Source organism: Maniola jurtina, chromosome 5 (assembly GCF_905333055.1).
Source record: "Maniola jurtina chromosome 5, ilManJurt1.1, whole genome shotgun sequence".
Classification (NCBI taxonomy): domain Eukaryota; kingdom Metazoa; phylum Arthropoda; class Insecta; order Lepidoptera; family Nymphalidae; genus Maniola; species Maniola jurtina.
The window spans coordinates 12,561,493-12,583,386 of record NC_060033.1 but is presented as its reverse complement, the minus strand read 5'-3'; the positions used below and the strand labels follow the sequence as shown (position 1 = coordinate 12,583,386).

At 35.9% G+C, this 21,894-nt stretch overlaps 2 protein-coding genes and 1 long non-coding RNA gene across 10 annotated transcripts in view; 2 read left to right on the top strand and 1 right to left on the bottom strand.

Moving 5' to 3' along the window:
- Window positions 1-21,894, top strand: part of LOC123865565 — a 417,170-nt gene that overhangs the window by 85,929 nt on the left and 309,347 nt on the right. The window lies entirely within an intron of this gene.
- On the bottom strand, window positions 309-17,772 carry LOC123865557 (WAP, Kazal, immunoglobulin, Kunitz and NTR domain-containing protein-like). 2 transcript variants are annotated; one of them, XM_045906652.1, is made up of 4 exons: window positions 17,736-17,772; window positions 3,897-3,959; window positions 2,184-2,351; window positions 309-965 (listed from the first exon to the last, which is right to left on the bottom strand). In XM_045906652.1, exons 1-4 carry the CDS (start codon window positions 17,755-17,757, stop codon window positions 865-867), a joined length of 354 nt encoding a protein of 117 aa, XP_045762608.1. In that variant the 5' UTR covers window positions 17,758-17,772; the 3' UTR covers window positions 309-864. The 2 variants fall into 2 exon arrangements, with proteins under 2 accessions (XP_045762608.1, XP_045762609.1); XM_045906653.1 differs by lacking the exon at window positions 17,736-17,772 and adding an exon at window positions 7,435-7,573.
- The window catches only part of LOC123865525 (anillin-like), a 56,307-nt gene continuing 43,257 nt past the window's right edge, over window positions 8,845-21,894 (top strand). For 5 of the 7 annotated variants that reach the window (XM_045906599.1, XM_045906598.1, XM_045906595.1 and 2 more), the window contains exons 1-6: window positions 8,845-9,027; window positions 9,113-9,590; window positions 11,649-11,765; window positions 12,384-12,553; window positions 13,369-13,497; window positions 14,552-14,638. In XM_045906599.1, coding sequence (XP_045762555.1) covers window positions 9,010-9,027; window positions 9,113-9,590; window positions 11,649-11,765; window positions 12,384-12,553; window positions 13,369-13,497; window positions 14,552-14,638 — 999 coding nt within the window. In that variant the 5' untranslated portion in view covers window positions 8,845-9,009. Of the gene's footprint in view, window positions 9,028-9,112; window positions 9,591-11,420; window positions 11,518-11,648; window positions 11,766-12,383; window positions 12,554-13,368; window positions 13,498-14,551; window positions 14,639-21,894 lie in introns of those variants that run through there. The other 2 variants (XM_045906600.1, XM_045906601.1) reach the window with 2 other exon arrangements.

Below are 21,894 nucleotides of genomic sequence, written 5' to 3'. Positions count from 1 at the left end.
CTAGGATAGCTATGCTAGTTTCATCTGATTCAAATGTAAAGACCATCTTTAAGCTATTTCGTAACTCTTGTGCCTACCCAGACAGTTATCAAAATTTTACGATTTAAGGAGGTAGTTACAACAGGTAAATTATTTTATTTTTAGGGAAAACTTACAGAAATACAAGTATTTCGTTAGAAAATGAATAGAAAAATAAAATATTTTAATTTTTGTCAAATTGTTTATATTTATGTATGTAAGTAGTATCTAAATAATGCATTTGATTAATGATTGCATTATCTAAGTCTTATAAAAAAAAAACAACGAAATTATAATCTTATTTTTTATTTCATTCAATAAAAATTACAAAAATGCCTGTATATTAAAAATATATAAAGTTCTACATGTAATATTCCAGTCTACGCGCAGTATTATTGTTCTAAGTGTACACGATAAAATTAAAAATAACATCTCTACCTTTCTACTCAATTATTACAAGGAAGTTAATAATGAACAGATATTCATATTTAAGTAGGTACAATACGCGTCCTATAGGGTCATTCGCTTACTCACTGTTCATCACTAAATAAAAGCCTGGACTCATAGACATTGGTTGATTCTACATTGCTCCTTCACTGAGATGATAAAAATAATATTCCGTAGCAAACAAGAGACCTATGACCAACAGTAGACGTCTATCGGTTGAGAATGATGATGATTAAGTATGTGTACAGTAGCCAGTACGTATGGATTGATATTAAAAGATTGAGTAAGCATTGGTGGTACAAGTAGTGGTGAGGATCAGGTGTGGTGGCGCTCTTTAGGCAAGGCCTATGCCCAACAGTGGACGTCCACAGGCTGATGATGATGAGTAAGTATTTATGTCTACGCTCGAGTGCACTTCATCTTCCTGGTGTTGGGGTCGGGCTTGCAAACCTCGAATGGACTGCACTTCTGGTTGCCACAATACACTCCTGCGCCGCCAGCTGAAATTAAATATTTGTTTTGTTTGACAAAGAGAAATGCCCAGTTGACAAAGGAGTTTTGGTTAAGGTACGTGCCTTTTACCTATCACTGGAAAAAATTGTAGGCACTAATTACTTAGGATTGAAATCTATACTATCTATACTAATAAATAAAATTGGAGTGTCTGTCTGTAATTTCGAAATAAGCTCATATGGTTATTTGAACGATACCAACACTGAATCACACGTTTTTAAAATTTTTGTCTGTCTGTCTGTCTGTCTGTCTGTTTGAAAAGGCTAATCTTCGGAACGGCTGGACCGATTTTGACGGGGTTTTCACAGACAAGTAGAGAATTGACTAGGGAGTAACATAGGCTACTTTTTAACCGACTTTCAAAAAGGGAGTTGTGTTTTTCTACCTATGTACACCGAAATCTCCGAGATTTCTGAACCGATTTGCGTCATTTCTTTTTTAATCGATAGAGGAACTTCGCGACATTGTTTCATAAAAAATTTGGAGTCCAACTCCTCAATCCTGATGCTGCAGGGGATCTGACCAATCCACGCGGGCGAAACTGCGGGCATCAGCTAGTCATTGATAAAGAAACAATCACTAAGTAGATAGGTATATTAACAGAACTTAATGTAAAACATATACATAGTATAAAATTGGATTTGGAATAAAATATGATTTGGTACATTTAATTTTATAAAAATGGTTTATAAAATAAAAAATGCTGCTTGAATTTTACTTTTATTCTGGCTCACCATTCATCCATCAAGGACATCATCTATTTGATTTAGAGATAGCTTGCATCCTGGAGACGGACATTAGGCTATTTTATATCCGGAAAAATTAAAGAGTTCCCACGAGATTCCGATTTAAAAAACTTATTGTAAGTATTAATCTACGCGGATAAAGTTGCAGACATCATGGTCTCGTTTTTAACTGTCTTTTCGTCTGGTGGGAGGCTTCCGCCTTGGCTAATTACCACCCTACCGGCAAAGCCGTGCCGCCAAGCGATTTAGCGTTCCGGTACGATGCCGTGTAGAAACCAAAGGTCTATGGGTTTAATGAAAACTGCCATACCCCTTCCACCAGGTGAGATTGCAGTCAAGGGCTAACTTGTTTCTTAATAAAAAAAGGTGTAGCACGCGGACAAAGTTGCAGACATTATTGTATCGTTTTAACTTAATTCTGAGCAAAGTCAGGGCATGTTCTATAGATTTGAGCCTCACATTGTTGCCTATCCTTGCCGTTGTTCCCTCCTCCATAGGCCGCGACATCGACACAGGACTTAGCGTTGCAGCTGTTGGGGCAGCACTGCTTGCCGTGACTGCAGTCGTAGGCCTGGTGGCACTTGGGACTGCAACCGTACACCTTCGAGGGCAGGGGACAGCTGCCCGCTGCAATTAGAAAGATTTTGCGCTATTAGCTAACGTCAATCTCTAAGGTGCAAATCTGTAGAGCGCACTTTGACTTTGTTCAGTTTAAACGAGACAGATAGATAGATAGATAGATTAGATAGATAGATAGAAACTCTTTATTGCACACAAAAACACATATAAGGATAACAACACAGTAAGAAGAAAACAGAAAAAAACAATTGTGTGCAAAGGCGGCCTTATTGCTTGGAGCAATCTCTACCAGGCAACCTTATGGCTTATACCAGGCAGATTTATGCCAACGGTATAACACTGTCTCGTTTTAACAGTTTCTTAGGTCTGAGCAAACTCAAACATCAGCCGACTGAAGTCCAGCGCTGGACATAGATATTTTTTAGGGACTAGGTAATATGTATGTCCAAATATAACGTCCATGAATGAATATAGATATGCAAGGTTCCTTGCGCCGCCGCATGAATTCAGTACAAGGGATCTATCTATATTGAGGTACTCTAGCGGGCTATGCTCTCATTTTCTCTATGTGATCAGATCAAAAATGAAGAGATCCGTGAAATGAAGAAAGTACCTATATACATAACTATACAGCTGGTTCACATGGTTAAATTTTAGTGGATCAATTGCTAAATTACATGCCATTCGAATCGTAAGAACTGACGTTCAATCAAATTGAAGCAACAAAAATCGATTCATTTGTTGAAAGCGATTTCGACTCTTCCGAACCTAGTAGGTACGCGGTTCACAGTGGTGCAAGTTTTAATTGATTCACACTTAATATTCAAGAATAATAATAATCAATTACAAGTGTAAATTAAAAATTTATAACACCCCCGACAAGTGAAGGTTACAGTAACTAGTAAAGAGCTGATAACTTTCAAACGGCTGAACCGATTTTCTTGGATTATAGCTAAGACCACTCTCGATCAAGCCACCTTGACAAACAAAAAAGAACTAAATTAATTAGTTTAGGAGCTACGATGTCACAGACAGATACTCAGATATACTTATATACTCGGGGGTTAAAAAATGGAGTTGAAACGATCAATTAATTTCAATTCATTTTCAATTTATTGTTGAACAAGTGTAAATCAACTAAAATCGAACCTTGTAATCCGCTAGCAATGGGCGGGGCACATAGTTCGAAGTAAACTAAAAAGAATGTATGACATATAAATAGTAATTTACTGTGTTTCCTACCTAAGCTGTTTTTCCTTTAAAGGTTTTGTTCCATAAAAGAAAACCAGAAATCTTACATAAGTGGCCGGTATTTTACGGTCTAGACCTACCTATGTTCTTTTGAAGATAGGAAATGCACATACTTAGGGGTTGTTTTTTATTAACTATAGGGAAGCGCTTGACCACAGTCACACATGATGGAAAGTGATGATGTGGTCTAAGATGGGACGCGTTTACCTAGAAGGTGCCTATTTACTCTTGAAGGTAGATTTGTTCTAAGCATAATATAAAGCATTTCCTAAGTGATAGTATTAATATGTACGTTATTAAGATTAGGTAAGTTCTTAGGTAGGTAATTAATTAGATACTTACCAGCTTCAGTGTAGCTGATGATGAAGAAAACTGCGAAAACGCCCACCACTATTGTCAGGGAACCTGTAAATAGGCATCATTATTTTTATGATTTCAGTAAACTGTGTCCACTTACTTAATGTAAGTAAGACCTACTAATAGATGGATCAAAATATTGAGATCACGAGTATTAATAGGTCTATGGAGATCACTAATCAATAATATTGCTATTTATTATCTCGGGGCGGCCCCTGTTATATTAAATTATAGTAATTTATCTACAGGCCACGCTTTGCTCTGAAATGCACGGTATTCAGATAAATAAATCCCAAGAAATAGATCAAAATAGATCCCTCAAGAATCAAGATGCTCAATTTCTTTTTGTGAGGACCAATAAAAAACCTAAAAACTTAAAAAAAAAAAAATTCAAAATATTTTCAAAGTGCTTTTGAATCGTCAAAATAATCTACCACTGGTTTGGAATGCCGTTCCTACCGAGAAGAACCAGCAAGAAACTCGGCGGTGGCTCTTTTCAAGTATTCAATTTACAATAATATGCCATACTGTGTACAAGCAATTGCAACGCCGTATATTGCTGGAGCGAGTCAAATCCAAGCTTTTTTGTCATTTACATAATCTTCGATTGTATAATAAGCTTTCAGGAGCATACTTTTAATAGATTTTTTAAACTCACTCATATTATTATGTCTGTCTCTGTATGTATCTATTCTATGCCTATGTAGTTTTAGGTCATAGGTGTACGTTGTTCAATTAAGAGGTTTTCTTATCGCTTGAACTTGACTGTAGCATACATTATGCTCATATTAATTTAGGTTACCCGTTTACCTAATTTATTATTAGTAAGTACTAAGTAGGTATATTACCTATATCAATAATAACTCTTGAGTCTGAAAAAAATAATTACATATTTGCCGATTCAAAAGTAAGTACCTACTTGTAAAAGTTTAATTGAATAAAAAAGATTTTTATTTTATTTATTTATTTTGAGGCATCTGCCTCGTATGTTTTGGAAATGGAATGGAATCTTGGAATGGAAATCTTCATAATCAGAAGTGGTTTAACTAACAACTACTTGGTAGCATTTTCTAGCCCAAACAAGTAGGTTAGGTAGGTATAATGCAATTTGTTTTCATGCTCTTTGACCGCAATAAACTATTTTACGACATGACGAATCTTCTAAAGTGGATAAAGGGAATAAACATTACTATTTTACATGACAAGGTTTAATGCTGGTAACGACATTTTTATTAGCTTGATAATTTAATGGAGCTGAGAGAATACGAATCGAGAAAAAAATCCTATGCTTCGGTACCAACGGTTTTTACAGCCTCAATAGCTCAACGGTTAAAGTCCGGACGGCGGCGGTCCAAACCCAACTCGTTGCACTATTGTCGTACTATTTATTCCTAGTACAAGCTTTACGCTTAGTTGGAGTGGAAAAGAAAATATTCATGATAAACAATTCTTTACAAAAAAATCGGAAGACCGCAAATGTATTGCGCCTAATTAGATAATTGAAGTCAGATCTGTGATAAATAGGATGTGCTACGAATGATAGATCCGAGTAAAAACGGTTCTTAATCCTAATTTCAGTTATTTTGAGACTATTTTTTTCTTAGATTCAGACTTGTGCCAAACGGGAAATAGGAGGAAAATAAAACAAGAAATAAAAATTACAATGAGTAGGTAGGTATTTATTTAAATAACAATAATTTTCCCTATTGCGAATTGGAACCTTGACACATTGATTTTACCTTACCTATATTAAAAAAAAACCCATATGAGTCAAACCTAAGAGGGCTCTCTCCGTCACTCGTTTCATACAATAGTAGTTCCAATTTCATTTGAATATTAAGCAACCAAAGTCCATGACATTTTGCAGACATATTCTAGAAACTAATATCTATGCCTGTGGTTTTCCAGATTTCTGTTAAAATATTCGGTTTCAAAGTTACGCGGTCTTAAAAATTTTCATTAGCTCTCTAGGCCTAAAATCTGTATAATAATTGTTGATTCGAATTAAATATTTGTTAGATGCTTCTAGTTTTGCCTGATACTAAAACTCGCGTAAGAACCTCATTTTCCCGGGAAAACTCATCACTCATTCAATTAATTTCTTGCTTATTCCTCTGCTTACCTGCCTGCTTGTCTTAGGTATCAAAATCAGTTCAGCCGTTTTGAAAAGAGCAAGTGCAGAATTTCTTGCTGGTTCTTTTCAGTACAATCTTCATTCCGAACCAGTGGTAGAGTCATAGAGGTATCATATCGAGACACTGTATGTATAGTTTTTTGTATGATTTCCATTTGTTAAAGCTGATGATTATAAATTGTATTGACCCTCAGGTTAAAGAAGTCTCCGAACTATCGAATCTTGATCATTCATGACAAGGTTGTTAATGTAGGTATAGGTAGATATTTTTGGCGAGCTACATCGCAAATCTTGTGGGGCTCCATCACAAACCAGTCCTTGCATTATCAAAGGCATTATAATATTATTAAACTAGCGACCCAGCACGGCGTCGCACGTTTGCAATGTAGATACTATATGGTATCAGTGTGGTTTTTTGTTATATTTTCAATATAAGCTCTGTCATCTTGATTTCTTCCGAACATCTTGAACAACTATCGCCGTATACTAAAGTATGCATATAAACCTTTTTCTTGAATCACTCTATCTATTAATACATAAAACTGCAATTAAATCCGTTGCGTAGTTTAAAAGATCGAAGCGTTCATACATACAGACAGCGGGATGCGACTTGATTTTTAACCCCCGACCCAAAAGCTGGCTTGATCGAGAGTGTTCTTAACTATATAATCCAAGAAAATTGGTTCAGCCGTTTGAAAGTTTTCAGCTCTTTTCTAGTAACTGTAACCTTCACTTGTCGGGGGTGTGATAAATTTTTAATTTACTCTTGTATACTATGTCTCTTATCTCTACATAACATTATAGAGATTAAAAAGAGGTTTAATAAGTAGATACTTAGAGCGAAAAATGGTGGCGGATAACCTTTTACTTTTAGAATCCTTGATATCTCGTCCGGGCGAAATAAACGAATGCCGGCAAATTAACGCAATAACGTTGTACTTATGCATAATATTATGAATACTTGATTATAGGAATTAGCTAGTCAGTAGGTGATTTGTGGAATTCCTTGTAATGAATGAAATTACTAACGTAAGTAATTATATATTACGATAAAAATTCCCATATTTCTAATACTTATGCTCTATCTGTACCTACTTCTCAATATTTACGTACTTAAGTAGCTATTCATTATAATTTATTTACAATTCTATAAATTCCTTCTTTTTTACAAGGGAAATTAGGATTTGTCCGTGTTCGGGATGCAAGCTATCTCGGTAGGTCTCAGCATTCGACAAAATAACAGACAGGTAGATATTGCACTTTCGTATATTGAATGAGGTAGGTAAGTGTACTTAGAGCTTTACAAATTTTAACTTTCCCAGGGGGTATGTGTTATTTTGATACTGACTAGATTTTGGTTTAGTTATTAAATTAAATAAATTAACTTACCCATGTTTAATTTATTTATTTTATCGAACTTGGCACAAGCACTATAATTGATAGACGTCGCAATACTGATACCTATAAGCTTAATACTCGCTGATATACCTAATAATCGTATAGTGCTGTGAGCTGTGAGAAGTATGAGGCAATGATCTTATACGGTCTACATAATTTGGTATACGTTCGTGTATTGCATACGTACTAGGAGATGCTTAGCAGAGTCTACCCATGCGTACCTAAAGAATAAAAGAAGGTTGGTCTATCGTGAAAGTTTTATCAAAATCGGATGAATCGTCCTAATCTAATAATTTTAGGCTTATTTCGTGATTTAAGGACACGATAAATTAAGTATGATGTAAATATCATACGTAGCTAACTACCATGATTTACGATGAAATTGGATAAACATTAGGATCGATATTTCGATCCAGTTAAATTACAGACCTACCTACGCCTATTAGCGTTGTTGAGTAAAAAGAGCTCTGGAAGGACTGGAAGCCAGTGAAAGAAATATGTTCGTTCTTAGTTCCTACTTCCTAGTCCTACTAGGTACGTAAGAACTCCCGCCGAGAAGCTATAGGTTCTGACGACCTAATTTTGCGACTGTATAAGTGTAGAGACACACCAGCCACATATCTAGAATCTTATTTTCTACTTATGTTCACCAGGGCGACCAGGTGATCAGCAATCGCGTCACCTCTAACTACCTACCAACCAAATAGATGGATATTACATAAATCACCCATTGCAAACATTCTTTAAACATAAATCAAATCAAATTTCTTTATTGCGAATTTGAGTAAATAATTTTGCATAAATAATATTATAGTCAGTCTAAAAACAAAATAAAAATGTTAAACAAAGATTTTGTTTAATATTGTACCTAGTTAGTCATCTTGCTTATTTAAAGTTTTAAGTTTCTTGAATTATTACTACAAGGTCAATGTCCTTGAGTTGCTGTCCTTGGGCAATGCATGATCCACATTCCACAATCGTAGGTAGTTTTCAAATGGAATTCAATGATGTCTCAATGAATGAATGGAATGGAATTGATGTCTCTGGATAGGCTAGGACTACATGATTAAATTCATTCCAACATTTAAGTTCTAGTTTCAAAGTTGAAACCGATTCATGTCCGACTCCAAACCGGAGTGAGCTACGCTTATTTTTAGTCTTCAACACGACAAAAAAAACATTTAAGATCGAACGATATTGACTTTCACAGTCTTTTAAATATACCACAATCAAAGTAAGAAAGCTTTAAAGTCGTAGAAGATATTATTTTAAGAATCAAATATAAACCGAACCTGAGTGTAACCGGATCCTCGTGTGTAGTCCAAGCTTTAGTTGTCTATGCTTAAACACCTCTATATCCATAGACTACATCTCTATGAGCTCTATGGTTAATTCAAAAATTTCGGTTTGTTGTCAAACGTCAAATTTCCAACGGCGAGTGAAAGTGTTTTTGTGATTTTAAATTGAGATTGAATAAGTTAAATATAAGAATATTAAACTAAAACGATATAAGCGTTATGGTGGTTGTATGACTCTGTGTGTAAAGTTTATTTTTCCATATTAATTATGGATCCATTTACTCAGGTAGGTCCGGCTTTCTGTAACGGCCGCCGCGCCTTAAAATTTTACTTGTTTATCATTCTAATGTAAAATTATTGGTGTATTACAGCGTATGTTGGAAAGGGCACGGGCTAGGCAAGAGAAAATCGATCAGAAATTAGCTAACTCCGGACAAGCTGTTCCGAAACGCAAACCTTTAGCAGAAAATGTCAGTCACGTTAAAAATCACGCTTCACCGATTAAATCACCGGTTAAAAACTCGAGAGAATCCTTATCTTCACCCAAAAAGACTACACGAGAAGTAGTAAATTGTGATACGCCTATAATAAAGAAAGTGTTTGAAAAATCGGAACAACCAAAATTGTCTTCGCCTCAACGAAAAAACGACTTTATAGTGACGAAGAAGGAGTTTAAGAGCCCTAAAAGCAGTTTGAATCGTCGCAACTCTGACGTCTCGGTGGAAATCAACATTTCCCATAGGAATGATATTCAGATTGAGGTTCAGGTGGAGGAGAGAGATGCACCAATCAGTATCGTTTACAACTCTAGTGAAGGTGGCAATAATGTTGTGATTGAAGAAATCGATGGTAAGTTCGTAATTTGAAAAAAATCAAAATTCTGAGTAAAGTCAGTGTATGTTCTACAGATCTCAGCCTAAGAGTCTCAATCTAGACTGAGTATCATCAACCCATCCCCAGCCCATTACTGAACATGTGTTCTCTCTTAGGATGAGAAGGGTTTCCCCGTGCTGGCCAAGTGCAAGTTGGCAGTCTTTCACACCTTTGATAACATTATGGAAAACTCACAGGTGTGCAGGTTGGGGATTTGATCTCCGCCACACACCTTAAACTTTTCAGGGTAATGTGCGTTTTAAGTAATTAAATATCACTTGGTTTAATGGTGAAGGAAAACATTGTGAGGAAACCTGCATCCTTGACAGTTCTCCATAATGTTCTCAAATCTGCACTTGGCCAGCATGTTAGACTATGGCTAAAACTCTTCTCATTTTGAGAGGAGAGTCGTGCTCTGTAGTGAGTCGGCCATGGATTAATCATGATTATTAATGATATTACATATTAAATGTTCTTAGCTTCCAAGTCAGTTTACTTACTGAGATGTTGATGTTATGTGAAAGGCAAACAAGACAAATGGCTAAATAAATTTGTTTTCCTGTATTAATTTTGCACATTAGTCACTTCTGATAGTATTCTGAGTACCCATTACCAAATGATGTTTACTTAGTAATCCATACTAATATTATAAATGCGAAAGTGTGTCCGTCTGTCTATTAAACTTGTTATGGCCCACCTGCTTAACCAATTTTGAAGATATTTAACACAGTGAGCTGACTATGTTTAGCCTGGAAAACCAAAGATTTCTTACAGGATATTATTCAAAAGCCTTAATTCATGCAGACCAAGTCACTGGCATTATATAGTAAACATGATATATAGTAAACACTATTAAGGGTGGAGTTCACCGACTTTTAAAACGGCTGATTTTTAGAAAACCGGCTGATTAAGTGATTTTTACTGTTCACCAGCACCTAACCGAGGTTTGCAGCCCTAAAACGGCCGTTTTACCTAACCGAGCTCGGAAGGGTCGTTTAACCGGGGTTTCCACATTTTTACATCTGTTGTGCCTTTGTGTACAGATCAATTTAGATTATTTCGATTTGTCTTTGCGTCGTTCATTTCAGTAGCGTGCAACAAGTGATTAATGTAATGGTTGGAAATAATTACTTATCTTACTTTCCACTATATTTTGATATTTTAAAACCAACTCTGAACTGATGCGCTTGTCGTCACTTGAAAAATCACTTGTACACATTTTTGGCCCTCCATTTTAATATTGAAATTATTTTAAACACTAGAATCTCTTAAAATCATCTTTAAATGCACGCACAAATAATTACGGCAACACGACAGCAAAAAATCAACAGTCCCACACGTGCAGGACACATGATCACGACTGTGACGTCGGGGCCCCGAAGTTGTAAATTTGGGACGGTTACTACCTGGCAAAATTTAGAACAATAGTGTAGTTCATCTTACCCATAGCGTCTTTGTACTTTTCCAGTTGAAAGTATTTTATTTTATGCTCCTAAATATAGGCGTCACAGTTTGTTGTGTTGAATAGTAATGACAATGTGTCTACGCTAACGCATTGCGTTTTAGCGTTCGTTCGTAGCAGCAGCGTAGCTGAGAACAGATGGTGTTCCGCCGATTTAGTAACCATGCTACACTTTTTCGTGATGAACAGTAAATATTAAAACGGTTGTTTAAACGACGGTTTCGAAATAACCAGCTGATTTAGCAACCGTTGTTTATGTAGCTTTCGGCGAACTCCAGTCTAAGATGATATTATTTACTTGAGACAAAGCTCATTTTCATTCTTGTTTTACATTACACAAAACTTTAGGGACTGTTGATACATTTTTATTTATTTACTCAAGTAGTGCACTTTGTTTTTAGTGTTTTATATATTTTTTGTGATTTGAAGCAATGGATAGTGGTGATTATTTTTTCTTGGATTGGATCATAACTTTGCTTTTTTTGTTTAATTTTAAAATAATAGGTCTCTATTAGGGACTTCAACATGCCACAGTCTTGCATCGCTTTATATTTCCTTATATCTTTTTTCAGATGACAATAAGATAGAGGAGAAAAGAGCAATTGAAATGGGAGATGACAAGAGTCATAAGGCTGGTCTCCGTGATAATGTCAAATCACGACTGGACAGACTTGCAAACTTATATTCAGGTATAATAGTTTAAATTTTATTACATTAAGTAGATGAAGTCCAGTCTAGTCTAGTCTCTGTAACAATTTTTTTTAATCTGTTTAATGGATGGGCTGAAAAAATATAACAGACTGATAGACAGACACACTAGCATTTATAATGTTAGTATGGATTTCAAGTTATATCCATGAAAATTGATAGTTGCACTTTCAGTTGTAAATAAAGAAATACATGTTTTACCATTTTTAGAAATTCCACCCCTAAGGTGTTTGTTTGGGTATATTAAAAGTGAAGAAATATGTGTTTCATGTTTTATAGAAACTTCTCACTCTAACCCCCAGTGAACCCAGGGCAGGTTAGATATTCAACTGATAATAGTTGATATGCACAATCACACACACTTTACTGGCTGATTTAATTAAAATAATTCCGAACAGACCACAGAAACCTGAAAATATAACAAAAAACTGGCCAGTAGGAAGTACCCTATAGGTTTCTTGACAGACACAACGGAGGGACGGATAGACAGACAGACAGACACCAAAGTGATCCTTTAAGGGTTCCGCTTTTCCTTTTGGAGGCATGGAACCCTAAAAATAGGCTTTTTCATATTTAGAACTATTTTCTCTATCTTTCAGACAATCCAACCATGTCTCCTCCCATATACCGCTCTGAGGACTTCATGCCGTCACCTCCCAAAGACCCTGAGTCTCCAAAATCAAAGCACGAAGGAAAGAAGAAGTTTGGCCGGCTAGCGGCCCTGGCAGATCAGATTAACAACTGGGAAGATGATCTTAAGCATTCTCATGTAAGTATACTTTACAGTTTTAGAAGAGCTTTTCGAATTCTCTTTAGTGTCAAAACTGGCAAATTGGAGTGGTCATCAGTAATTTGGACCATCTGCAAGGGCATCCTACCCGTGAACAGCAATAGTACACATTTGATATAGCCTGCCGATTGAACTATGATATCTCAAAAATTTAATATGGGAGCCACAGTTATTATAAAACTTAGGTCACTTGAATTGTTATTAATAAATCTATAATTTATTACTATTAGTTAATAATAACTTTATGTTGCTTGCCATTACCATTAAATATACCAGTAAATGAGGAAATTAAGCTTGAATTTCTGGTTGTTATCAGTTACATCTGATAATAACAATTAATTTACTCTCTTACTCCTGACGCTCTGCCCAGCCCCAGGATTTTAGAAAACTTAACTCCACTAGTTATCCATACTAATCCATACTTCCATCCATACTTCCATACTAATATTGTAAATGCGAAAGTGTGTCTGTCTGTCTGTCTATCTGCTACGCTTTCACGGCTCAACCGCTGAACCGATTTTGATGACATTTTGTAGACTTAGGATACATTCCGGGGAAGGACATAGGCTACTTTTTATTCCGGAAAAACAAACAGTTCCCGCGGGATTCCTAAATACTCATTCGCTTGATCGATTCGTATGAAAGCTACCAAGGTAGCTTGCGTCCCTGTAATTGACATAGGCAACTTTTCATCCCAGAAAATAAAACAATTCCCACGGGATCTTTAAAAACCTAAATCCACGCGGACGAAGTCGCGGACATCCTCTAGTAAATAATATTTTTTTCTATTACAGCCACCAGAAACAAAGAAAACTACATCTCATCAGTCAAAGAACGAGAAAATGGATTCATCTACTCTGGATATGTCCATACACTCCTTCAAAGACATCAACAAAGCTTTACAATCTGCAAAAAGTAACAAGGTATGGAAATTTTTGTTTTTACGTCCAACCAGGCCGGACTCAGTTTATCACAAGACCCGAGAAGTATGCCCCTTTGGCGGCTCTTACGTAATTCTCCTATTTTAGGGTTCAGTACCCCAAGGGTGTAAACAGGACCCTAGACTTGCTTCTACTAGTCTGTCAGAAGGCTGTATCTCGTGAACCCTAATAGGTAGAGAGTTGAAATTTTCACAGAATGTATATTATGTGTATAACAACAAATAATAAGAATTTCAAAATGAACACCATGAAATTAATAAGAATTAAAAAGTGTTGTTCTTTTGTACCTTGTACGGAACCCTTCGTGTGCGAGTCCGACTCGCACTTGAACGATTTTTTTTTATTGTGAGATAGGCTTGCGCTGATGATGATAGGCATGCCTAATAAAAAAACAATGATGAGCTCTAAGTTGGGCGCACTTGCCTAGAAGATGCCTGTTCACTCTTGCCTTGAAGAGATCTCTAAGAGAAAGAGAGATAAGAGGTAAGAGTTTACGCAATAGAAAGAGAGGTGTCGAGGTGTTTGGTTTGCGTTTGCGTCGTAACAAGAGTTATTTAAAGTCTTTGTGCAGTGATCCTTCTGTACTTTTAAGTATTCTGTGGTCTAACCTTGTAGTTGAGTTAAAAAAGTTGACTGAATAGTTCGAATCATTATGTTCTTGTTGCCAGAAAACTTTTCAAGGATCTGTAATTACCACCCCATTGCTATTGATATAATGGTTCTCACAATATTCGCAAATTCTTCAGTAAACGGCGCCTGAAGACTTGTGCATTGCAATAAATTAAACATTTAACTACATAGAGAGCTATTTCATGTAGAAGACCAAACACCTTGTAAAGGAGAATGTAAACTGTATGAGTACATTACAGTCCAGGCCTGAAATAAAGCAATTACCGGCCTAGTAACATTGGAAGGCCAAGGTGAAGCCAAGGATTTTGAAAGGACGAAGCGCCAATTTCGGCCGAGACGTATAGATAGCGCTTTACTGCCATTTGCGAGGAAACGATAAAAAACTTAAACTTATTATTTGTTTCAGAATACAAAACAAATCAACTCACACACATTTACAAAACCCAATGTAAATGAGTGCCAACGGCTGGCGAAAAAAATTGTCGCTGATCTGGTAAGTGCTAGATATGTAAGATTTATGACTTAGTTAATTGTATATAAGAGTAATATTATTACAGGTGGAAAAAATACATATATGGTTTTAGCCAAAAATGAGATTGTTTACTAAAAGATCGATTTTTCTCACATTTACAACAAGTGAAATTTATTTTGCTTAATTTTCAACAAGCATTTACTAGGCAAAATTTTGATGTATGTATTTGATTATTTGAGTAATTTTAGAAAAAAATGAAAATAAAGCTAGAATGAATTATATTTTAAAAAGCTATCCATAGCTTTTAATAAAAAAGGTAAGTTAGTTTTCTGTTTATTATAATACTATTATGTCTTGGAAAAATTTAATTTCTGAATTTAATAATATCAGCTCAAAAGATACCTGGCAGTAAATATTAGGCATCGATCTTTAAAATAAAATAATCGGTAAATTCGGCTTTAGTGTCCTGTCCTGCCTGACTTGTCGCTGACTTTTCAGTGTAATGTTCTATGGTGTCAACGACAGAGACAGCGAGCGCTCTACGAAGCCGAAGCTGTCGATTATCTCTTTCTAAAGCTCCATGTGTTTGTAATATTTACTACTAGGGACTGTAATGCATGGTTACACCTTTTATATTCATTGTTTGGCGAAAGAAATCTGTTTGCCACCCTAAAAATAAACTACAATACAGGAAAGTTTTTAGTATTTTTGGCGTTATGTACCAGTTTACTGCACTTTGTTGCGGTTAAGAGTTCCTCTGAGCATGCTTTAACACATCGCTTGGAGCTCTCCTGATAGCTCCAAGTTGTTTGTTAAAGCATGCTATTTCAATCCGCATTTACGGGTTGCACACACACAAGAATGAGATCTCTATGTATGGCAACGCAACTAGTCAATATTTTTAAACATACTAAACACATTCTAAATTATTATTGAGTTAAGTATACTTATATTATGCATTATATATGGCCTAATTCTGGATAAAGTAGATTTCTAATAGCGAAAAAATTATTAAAATCAGTTCAGTAGATTCACAGTTTATTAATTAGGTACACAATTCCAAACAAACAAATCATTGCTCTGTATTAGTATAGATTTAGCCACAGAGTTGTCTCAGCCTTAAAAATATAAAGTTTCAAGGGCCATAACTTTAAGCAAATCTAATTTTATTATGTTGTTTGTTGTCGAGCGTATTATAATGAGAGATATCGATATCTGGTTTAATCTTAAAACCAGTACAGTAAAAAATAATATTTTTGTAACGGAAAACGTGTGTAGAGTGTAATCTTAAGTTTGAATAATTGAATTTGTCTTATATTCAAAGTCTTAAATTCGAATTTGTTGTAAAAAAGTAGCAAATAAAGGTTTCTTTCTCCAAACAAGTCACAAATACTTCTAGGTTTTATTGTTACTAACAAACGAGATCCTATGATTGGGCGTAAGGGTGACGGATTTATTTAATTGATTAACATCGACATAGAAAAAATTATTAACCAATTTTATGTGATAATGGTGTTGGGTTTGTTTTTAAGTTTCAAACGGACGAAGTTGCATCATACAAGGATTTTACATCCATTTTAACATAATATTATCTTTTGTGATTTTTTTCCCTTACCATAAAGCGCCATTATATAATGATAGCTTTATTGCTACTACTAGATATTAGAGGTAGTTGGTGCAAGTATAGTACCGGTGCGTAGTAACAATTATTTATTTAGACTACATGCGATGCATAATTTACTTAGGTTAACCCATTTACCTATGTATTCGTAAAAGTTACAAAAGTTTGTCAGCTCTAAAGTATTGATTTGCATACGGTCTTCAGAATAAGGAACGCGTAGTGTGCGACCTTTGGTAACATGCGGGATTATCGCACTTTAAACAAGGAAAACCATAGAGTAAGATTGCAGAACTTTTTATTCAAAACAAGAGGATGCCCGCGACTTCATCTAGAAATCTAGATCTAGGTTTTTGAAGATCCCGTGGGAACTGTTTGATTATCCGGGATACAAAGTTGCCTATGTCAATTACAGGGACGCAAGCTACCTCGGTACCTTTCATAGAAATCGCTTAAGCGGATGGGTTTTTGGGAATTCCGTGGGAACTCTTTGATTATCAGTGATAAAAAGTAGCCTATCCCCGGGATATAAGCTAACCCTGTACCAAACGTCAGAATCGGTTAAACTGTTGGGCCGTGAAAAGGTAGCAGACAGACAGACTCACTTTCGCATTTATAATATCAAGTATGGAAGTATGGATGGATTTATTCAGTAGTTTAACTAGCGATCACACGCCAGTGCTGCAAAACTTCCCATGTGTTCCGTTTGCGAGCTGGAGAGTGTAGCTGCGATTAGTGTAGTCTATTACCTGTGGCCATTGGGTCCATTAACCAGGAGATCACCATTGCCTGCATCATTCGTCTAAGTCTTGAAAAGACTTTAACGCGTTGGCGGTTCCTCTGGTGCTGCTAATGTTCATGGGCGGCGGTTATCACTTAACATCAGGTGATCCGCCTGCTCGTTTGCTCGCTATGTTTATATTTAAAAAAAAATTAGTACAGTATTAGCTTACATCCCGGGGATGGACATAGGCTACTTTATTCCCGGAAAATCAAAGAGTTCATTGAATAAAAGAGAGAATCAAAAAGTCGCGGGCGTCATCTAGTGACTAATAAAGTTATTATAAACGGTTTAAAAAAATCAAGCCACAATACGTCTCTGTGTGTTTATTAGTCCGTTTAATCCCGATTAGTATCACGAACGCTTGGACAATTTGACAAGCGTGCGCGTCGCATACCAAATAGATACGACTATTGACTATTGTCTGTAGAGTTGTACTCTGTAAACGTTTGACGCTAATCTTAATTGCGTATCTAGGCATTTGCATATTCCGAACTGTTTGAGCACTTTTGATTTCTATAGGAATGTTACCGTATTTTGTGTGGAAAAATCCCTTAATTAGTACTTAATTTTTGAAACGAACTTCTCCTTTTAAGGTCGTAGACTACGTAACGTGTTTTTTTTTTGTGCCGGACGGGACAGAACAAAAATAGATACGTCTATAAAAAATAATTAAATTACTTACATACCTACTTATTGATAAAATATTATATTGTTACCTTTAAAAGGAGGCACAAGCATCTTCTAAAAAATATCTTCTAGCTATTGCAAAATAGCACTAATCTATATTAGGTAAAAAAACCTAGGACTATTTGACTTGTACACAACAGCGTTACCAGAATGATAGTAGCTCAACATATTATTTACCAGAATGTTAATAGTGCAGCGGTCTGTTTACGTTGTTCTTTATGGGTCGGGACTGCACTATTATAGTTTGTTTATTAATAAGCTAGGTGAAAAGTGGGACGAGTAGTTTTACGTAATAAGTTGACGCGTCTGACGACGGCAGATCGAGATTTAGGGCGCAACTACGTCATCAGAACTAGCAAAATCGAGATAGATCTTCAAATGCATTTTAGGGTTTTTTTAAGTGCGGAAACCAGCCCAGAGAAAAGAAGAAGAAGAAAGGTTCCGTACCTCAAAAGGAAAATAATTGGTCTAGTTCACACAAAAGGCTCCATACTTACAAGAACACTTTTTTTTTAATGTTTACAGCGGTCATTTAGAATTTTTTATTATTTGTTGTTATAGCGGCAATACAAATGCACATTCTGTGAAAATCTTAACTCTACCTATTAAGGTTTACGAGACAGACAGACTGACGGACGGATAGACAGCGGAGTCTTGGTAATAGGGTGCCGTTGGCATTCTTCAAATACGGAACCCTAAAAGCACTAAAAATCATTGAACTCACTACACATACAAGGGAAAACAAAACGGCTTTTGGCCATATTTTTGTTGATAATAAAGGCAATACTTGAGAAACGCATAAACATAATTTTGGCGGACCGAGACAAAAGGGCGACCACTCCGCTGCATATTGTGAAGGCATTATAGCATTGAAGCGTTAAGAATGCCCGCCGCTTTTACGACTCCAAGCGCGGTTTTGAAAATCCAAAACCTTTAGTTTCATAATAAGTACCTACACGAAAAGAAGTTCACGGTTCATTGTTTTAACCTTTTTCTCCTTATATTGGCTGTCTCGTTTTCACCTTTTATTGGAATATATTTTACTAGCTGATGCCCGCGAGTTCGTCCGCGTGGATATAGGTATTTAAAAATCCAGTGGGAACTCATTGATTTAAATATCCGAGATAAAAAGTAGTCTATGTAGGGTATAATCTATGTCCATTCCCAGCAAATTCGTCCAGCCCGGCTAGCATGGGCAGTAGATAAAAATTATGTCCCCCGATTATATCCAATGATGTCATAGAAATCAGTGGATATAATCGGGGATATAATTTTTATCTACTGCCCATGCTAGCCGGGCAGTAGTTTTTGCGTGAAAGAGTAACAAACATACACACAAATACACACAAACTTTCACCTAATATTTAATTTTAATAATTGCTATTCCGTCTGGTGAAAAGCCACTTGGGTTAGTAGAGGTATGTCTGAATGGTGTTTCGTATGTCTTCGGGTTCAATTTTATATTCCAGTCAGTGAAGATCAGGAAATTAATAAATTATATCCTTTCTTAGTTAGCTCAGACCGTTTTCTAGTTCATGAAATGTAAGTACATACATAGTTATTCTATCTTCCACATTAATTCTTCTAGGTTAACGTTTCCCATTTTGGACTACATTATGATTTGTGAGTGACTTAATTATAATTATAGGTAGGACGAAAGGAAGAAGAGTTAAGAGAAGTTTATTTGTAGCGCGCCTCATACAAACGTACTTTGGTCCACATACATGTTCTAGAGTCTAGACAATAATATCTGTGTCCGGTTTGTCAGATTACCGTAAAAACGTGTAGGTTTAAAGTTATAGGGGCTCAAAGCAGTTTAATTATTAGTTAATTTTTAAATAAGAACCAGACTACGTTTGTATGAAGAGTATTGAATCATGAGAGCGCGCTAGGGTATACAAAAATCTTCAGAAATGGCTTCATGTAGTACTTGGACGCCCCCTAACTTCTTTTAAACCAAATCTATGGCAATATCTAATGAACAGTTTTTAATCGTATTTATGTAAATGTGGATTTTTAAACTACAGACCCCCATAATCTTGCAACATAAGACTATTCTTGACCTCGACCACCCAGAAGTTTAAAATCTTGGACGCCGCCATAAAATTTTTAAACGATCGATAAACTGTTGTTAGGAAACAAGAAACAATGAAAACGGCGAGAACTACATATCTATGGCGAGAACAGACTAAAAAGCTCTCGATAAAAACGGAATTTTTTGTCAAGTTACTGTTATGTAATACATATAATATAATATTTTTATTTTTTGATATTTAATTTTAAATAAATGATTAAATTATTTTGCTTAGAACAATAATTTGTTTAAAAAAACCGCTTATTCCCGCTGCGTTCATTCTCACCAATACTCAATGCAAAATTAAATAAAAATTGAGACCACTGTAAATTGGTGTTTTTGTTGGTTTTTTCTACCAAACTAGTCACAGAATACCTAATAATAGGTAATTTCGGGTAGATCTAGGCTTATCTTAGGCTTTTAAAGCCGGTAGTAGAATCAGGCGGCACAAGACTATGGCGTGCGGAAGTCCCCGAAGAGACCTACCTCTATGTCCAGCAGTATTTAAATATCTATCAGATGTCAACGCTAACGAATAGAGTCACTATTATAGCTATACAGACAGACTTGATGATTCAAAAGAGACAGTAAACTAGCCCTGTTGCTATGAAAATAATTTGTAGTTTTTGATTTTTAGAAAGGTCAGACAATGAAATCCATTTTAAGGAGATTAAAATCAGGGCGATCCTAACGATGTCATGTGATCTTAAGTCGTCAAAACGAACATGTGACAAAGTATCAGGTTAAGCTGGAGTCTTTTACATAAAAAAGTTGATCTTTAACGACTGTTTAGAAACTTAGCGCACTTAGAAATTTTGAGCCAACAAAACACAAGATAATTTGAGCCCGATTTGGAAAATCGCATTTTAACTATGGCAAATATCAACGAGAATGATAAAATGTAAAAATTAGGGTAAATAGTGCATTAATAACTAATTAGTAAATGTGTGCCAAGTCCTCATTCGCCAATGTGAATACCTACACTTACCTACTTATACTTAGCCAAATAATTAATGGATTGATGTACATTACATCCATCTAGAAAAAGTTCTTTATCTGTACGGCTTGACTGAAACTGCTCGGGGAGTAGGGTGCGGGTTGTGGGAGGGTGATAGCGACGTTAAATTCCTTGGCTAATTCTATTAATCAGCCGCTACCATCATATCGTGTCAATGAAAGACATGTACGATGACATCTAATTTTTATTGCTAAATACCACAACAAACCCTAAAATAGCCAGCCCAAGGTGTTCACTCGGAAACGTGTGTTCATCTGTCTAACCCGGACTAAAAATCACACTTCACACAAATTTTATAAAGGCGAAAGTTTGTGTGTATGTATATTGTATGTAGGTATACGTGTGTGTTGTTACTCCTTCACGCAAAAACTACTAGACGGATTTGGCTAAAATTTGGAATGGAGATGGATAATATCCCTGGATTAGCACAAAGGCTACTTTTTATCCCGGAAAATCAAAGAGTTCCCACGGGATTTCGAAAAACCTAAATCCACGCGGGCGAAGTCGCGGGCATCGGCTAGTAAAATATACAATTTCGCCGTACGGGGTGGATAAACGGATACACATTTCCGAGTATACACCTTAGGATGGCTGTTTCAGGGTGGTTAAGCTGAATCTAGATTTTACGTCAGTTTTTTTTGTTTTTAAAAGTACTATGTGAACTTAGGAAAATATAATATGAATAGTACCTATTAATTAGGTTCGTCACATAACATGATGCAGCACACAAATACGAAAGCGATTTAGTACAAGATTATAAGAGCTCATACCACCCTCCCTCTCTTAATTTCAAGTTAAATTGGTTAGTATTCAAATTAGAACCAAACTATGTTTGTATGGAGCGCGCTAGAAGTTGGACATTTATCTTAAGTTAAGAGTGGGCGCCATAGATAATAATCAAATAGATACCTACATACACTACTGTGGTGCGCGTAGTGCATACGCATCGTATGTTATGTTACACGTTAAATCATCATCGATCATCCGGCAATGCCACATGACAGTGAGTTATGGGTATGGGCGACTTTTACTGCTTATTTATACAACGGCATAACAGTCTGGTGTTATTTCGTGATATCATAAACAGATGTGGTCC